This window comes from Magnolia sinica, chromosome 13 (assembly GCF_029962835.1).
Source record: "Magnolia sinica isolate HGM2019 chromosome 13, MsV1, whole genome shotgun sequence".
In the NCBI taxonomy this organism is placed as follows: domain Eukaryota; kingdom Viridiplantae; phylum Streptophyta; class Magnoliopsida; order Magnoliales; family Magnoliaceae; genus Magnolia; species Magnolia sinica.
The window spans coordinates 26,975,102-26,979,774 of NC_080585.1; the positions used below are offsets into that span (position 1 = coordinate 26,975,102).

The window sequence follows — 4,673 nt, forward strand, 5'->3', positions numbered from 1 at the left end:
GCCTCCAGGCGAGCAGATTCTAGAAAAGCCCTTAGACAAAGGGCTGTCAATGGGCTGGGCCTGGGTTTGTCTTTGGCCCTAGGCTATTTAAAAATTCTATTTTTCCTAGCTCAAGCTTTAGCCCATTGACAGTCATATTAAGGCTTAGGCTTGATGATTAACTGGGCTAGAAAAGGGTTTTATTTTCAAAAGGCTATCAATGGGCTGGCCCTGGTTTTATTTTCAAATTTTCAATGGCACTCATCTATAGTTGAGAGGGGGCTACTGTGTTTATATATTCCATCCAATCCATTCATCCAATGCGAATCACCAAAATGAAAAGACATTCCATAAATAATTGTAATCAAACTCAGGTGGGCCACACAACCTTTATACATGATTCCATACAGTTTCCTATAGGGAGGCCCACGTGAGTTTTCGATCCGTGTGATATTCAGCATCAAGCCCAGGAATTAGGTGTGACACCTGATGGACAGTGTGGATCACATGAAAATAAAATCATTTGAGTATGTAATGGCTCAAGATGGACTTATTGGGAGAATTAGTCTCATCCAAGTATTAAAATCATGGAGAAAATACTTAATAACTTGGACATTAAAATATCATTTTATTTAATAGAGAATGTGATTGCTAGATATTGAAATTATAGAAACATACGTAATCATCTCTAATACATAATTACCCATTAATAAAAAGAGCACACAGTACGCAGACAAACGGTCACATTTCTTTCCGTTTTCATTTCAGATACAATCAGCTTTTATGAATTAAAAAAAAAAAAAACAAGAACACAAGTCCATTTATTGAATTCATCATATTGTCTGTTTGAAAAGAGGAAGCAAATTAGACTTGATTCCATCTTCTTCCCACTCCAAACCATCCCACCATTCTCCGTCACCTTCGATCACCTTTAGAGGATTATTGGCGCTTTGGAGACCGATTGGGAGCTTCCTTAGCTTTGGGCATTCATACACATGCAACTTTTCCAAGGAAGGGAAAGCCAATGCATGATTACAAATGCTTGTTAATTTAGGTAGCTCACGGAGACGCAGAATTTTGAGACGTCTTAGGCATGCCTCTCTGACCGGAATCCTGACATCACTTGTACCTATTCCTTCTTCTACTCCTTCGCAGTATCCTATGTAGATTTCTTCAAGATTTTGAAGCTGTAGAATCCATGTAACACTCTTCAGTCTGGGGCAAAAACTAATATTTATGTGGCAAAGGTTTTGTATGCATCCCCCAACTCGAATGATATTCAAGTTGTCAAGTTCCGAAAGGGTGAGCCACTCTAAGCTCGAAACCGAATGATCATCTTCTTTCTCCACATCCCAACCGATCATCATCTCTTCCATCTCTTTGCATTCTACAATGTTAAGACGTCTGATACTCCTCATTGCCCTGAAAGACGATGACTCAAATGTTGTCAAGCCTTTGCGGATTCCAATGGTTAGAGCCTGCGTCCGCTTCGGCAACTTGTCAGAATGAAGATAACTGTTAAGATCATGTACAGTTTCTATAGTGATTTCAAGATGGCTCAACCATTTCAACCCTTCCATCTCTGTTAAATAAAACCAACCACTCTCTTCTGTTACTTCCCTATTAGAGATAACCTTCAACAGTTTAAGCACTTTCAACATAGAAAGCCTCGATATTACCCCACGAGGGATTCCGTCAAGACTATAACATTCATTCAAATCCAAGTGCTTCAGCTTCGCGAGACATCCTATCTCTTCAGGCAATTTTTTTATCGGAGTATTTGACAGATTGAGATATCTCAACTCAACCAAGTTACCTATTCCAGCTGGGATTTCTTCTATGCGATGATTATCTGACAAATCCAACACTCTTAGATTAGGCATGAATTGAAAAAAATCATTGGTGAACTTTACCAAACGCCTATTGTTTTGGAGCATCAAGGTGAAGAGGTCGGGGCACTTAGGCGTCTCTGTTATTTCTATAATTTTGTTCTCCATTAGAGATATCCTGTTTGCCTCTGTCCACCTCTCAATGGCTGGTGCCTCCCTCAATCCAACTCCCGCTTTAACCAGAAACTTGTTCTTCTTCTTCCCACATTCAGAAGATATCCATAAAGCCAGGTCACGTATCACGTCGTGCATCTTCACCTCTGTTTTCTCATTATAACCACTCTCCAACAAGCATGCGGACTTTAGGGTTCCGATGAGGTCATGGCCCTTGTTACGAGCACTATCAAGATCTTCATCCCACTCATCTAAGAATCCTTCCCCAATCCAGTAATCTATAAGCATTTCTTTGCTGATGTCGTAGTCCTCCGGAAACAACGAACAATAGAGGAAGCAGGATTGGATAATGTCGTCATGAAGACTATCATAACTGAATTTCAGACGGAAAAGGACTTCTTCGTCCATACCTGATATGCCAGCCGGCCGTGACGCTTTCAGAGCTGTTTTTGCATTCTCCCACTCCTCGGGTGTCTTCTTGCTCGCCATGGCCCTCCCGATTGTGATGAGCATAAGGGGTAGACCACAACATTCTTCAGCAACCAGCTCAGCAAGGCCCAGAATCTCTCGATGAGAATTCATGGCCTCTCCACCAACCTTCTCTCGGAACAGATCCCATGCTTCCATCCTCGCGAGACATTCAACTTTGATCTTCTTGTCAGCATCCATGTAGCCGCACACATCCTCAAATCGAGTCGTGAAAACAACCTTGCTCTTGTTTTGACTGCTCGGATGAGGAATTCCGATCATCTCCAGATCTAGCCGCTGCCATATATCATCTAGCAGTAGCATGAACTTCATCTTGCTCAAGGCCTTGTGTATGTCTGCAGCCGGTATCTCATCATTGCTTCTATTTTCTTCCCGGATCAAACCAAGCCTCTTTCCGATTTCGTTTTTAATCCTTCCCACATTTACTTCTTTAGACACCACCACCCAAATCACCACATTGAAACCATGGGTTGTTTCATTATTAATCTTTTTCAAGAGTGTCGTCTTCCCCACACCCCCCATTCCATATATCCCCACGACTCCCACACTATCTTCCCTGAGGCAGCCACAAACCTTCTCGAACATCAAGTCCATGCCTAGAGCTGAAGTGCTAGGCTGCTCTTCCACAACATCTGGGGGCGGTTTCTCCGCCACTACATCGAAGGAATCACCTGTTCTCTTCAACTCAGTTACATCCGTCAGCTTCTCTGCCGCCCTCTTGCTGAGCTTGTAGCCCGACCAACAATTCGGACGACAGTTACCAAGACACCTCCTCATTTGCTGATATGCTTCCTCCATCCCATTCACTTCTCGTTCGATGGCTGCTACGCTTTCTAGCCACCGTTTGACATGGCTCTTGCCTACCAGCAGCTGCCTTTCTGCAATATCAACCTTTGTCTTCACATCGTCCCTTACACGTATCAATTCGTTCATGGCATTCTTCAGGGAGTCGATGTTTACTGGGAGCTTGACGGCATATCGTATGCGTTGAGTGATGGGATCCAACAGGCGAGACACGATTTCGATGACTGGGCTGATGAAATCCATGGCCTTGGGAGCACAGAATAAGATTGGTAGGAAATGTAGAAGAGGAGAAGAGAAGAGGAAAGTGCTGCTGTGGTGTTTACAATTTCGATTTTTAGGAATTTTGACTGTAAGAATGGTATTTTGTATTTTGATAATGACATAAATACCCTCGCTTTACGGACTGCATTCTCCCTTTGATAATTCACGGTCACGACACCCTAACGTCCGATCGTACTTTGTTGTTTCTGAGAAATTCACGCCGTTCATGTGTTTTTCCATTTCACTTTAGGTTGATGAAATGACGCGGTAAAATAGATAGATGGGGTGAATTTGTCACAGGCATCATGGTGGGCTTCACCTAGGAAGCAACCGTTAACCTCCTTAAATGTCCACCAAGCCTCTAAGTATTACATTGATCTACGTTGATTGGGGTGCCAACCCAACTTGAACTATCTTCCATGAGGCAGCCACGATTGATGGTTTTTGGAAATTTACCCGGTCCATCTGTTTTAGCTCATTTTAGGGCATGAACCCAGAAATGAGAAAGATCGTAAGCTGAAAATGAGCATAACGACGACCTCAAGATATCCCAACTGCAGTCATTCAATCTCACTTTTTTCTATCGCGTGGGGTTTATCTCATTTGTGAGTCTGATCTCTAAAATGAGTTGTAAAAACAAAGGGATGGAGTGGATTTGTCGTAAACTTATAATAGCCCCATGTACGTAAGCAAAATTGACTGGTGTAGCACACACTGACAACCTAGATGGCGCGGTAAGTGTAGTGCGAAGAAGATCACTGACACTCCTCCAGCTCTGAGTTATAAAGGACATCAAGTTACATGGCCCTGCAATGATGTATTTATTACATCCAAACCGTTCATTTATTTGGAGAGATCATTTTATATCTTGATCTCAAAATTGAGTCATATCCAAAGCTAAACTGGACCACACCAAAAATAGTAGTGGGACAATGGTTATCACCGTTAAAACATTTTTAGGGCCCTCCATAAAGTTTATTTTCCATCTAATCTGTTCATAGGGTCACACATACTTAGATAAAGAGGAAAAACAAATATCATATTGATCCAAAATTTACGTGACTCCCAAAAGGGTTTTAATGATAGACATTCATTACCCCCACTGCTTTTCACGGTGTGGTCCACATAATATTTGGA

The 4,673-nt window shown here is 42.2% G+C and overlaps 1 protein-coding gene across 1 annotated transcript; it reads right to left on the reverse strand.

Moving 5' to 3' along the window:
- Nucleotides 1–425: 425 nt before the first annotated feature.
- Nucleotides 426–3,602, reverse strand: LOC131223348 (disease resistance protein SUMM2-like). Its single transcript, XM_058218729.1, has one exon. The coding sequence runs from the start codon at nucleotides 3,516–3,518 to the stop codon at nucleotides 813–815; it is 2,706 nt and encodes a 901-aa protein (XP_058074712.1). The 5' UTR covers nucleotides 3,519–3,602; the 3' UTR covers nucleotides 426–812.
- Between the last annotated feature and the right edge of the window lie 1,071 nt (nucleotides 3,603–4,673).

What these genes read in the sequence shown, in the direction of transcription:
- LOC131223348 (XM_058218729.1), bottom strand. Translation starts at nt 3,518, where the DNA reads ATGGATTTCATCAGCCCAGTCATCGAAATCGTGTCTCGCCTGTTGGAT.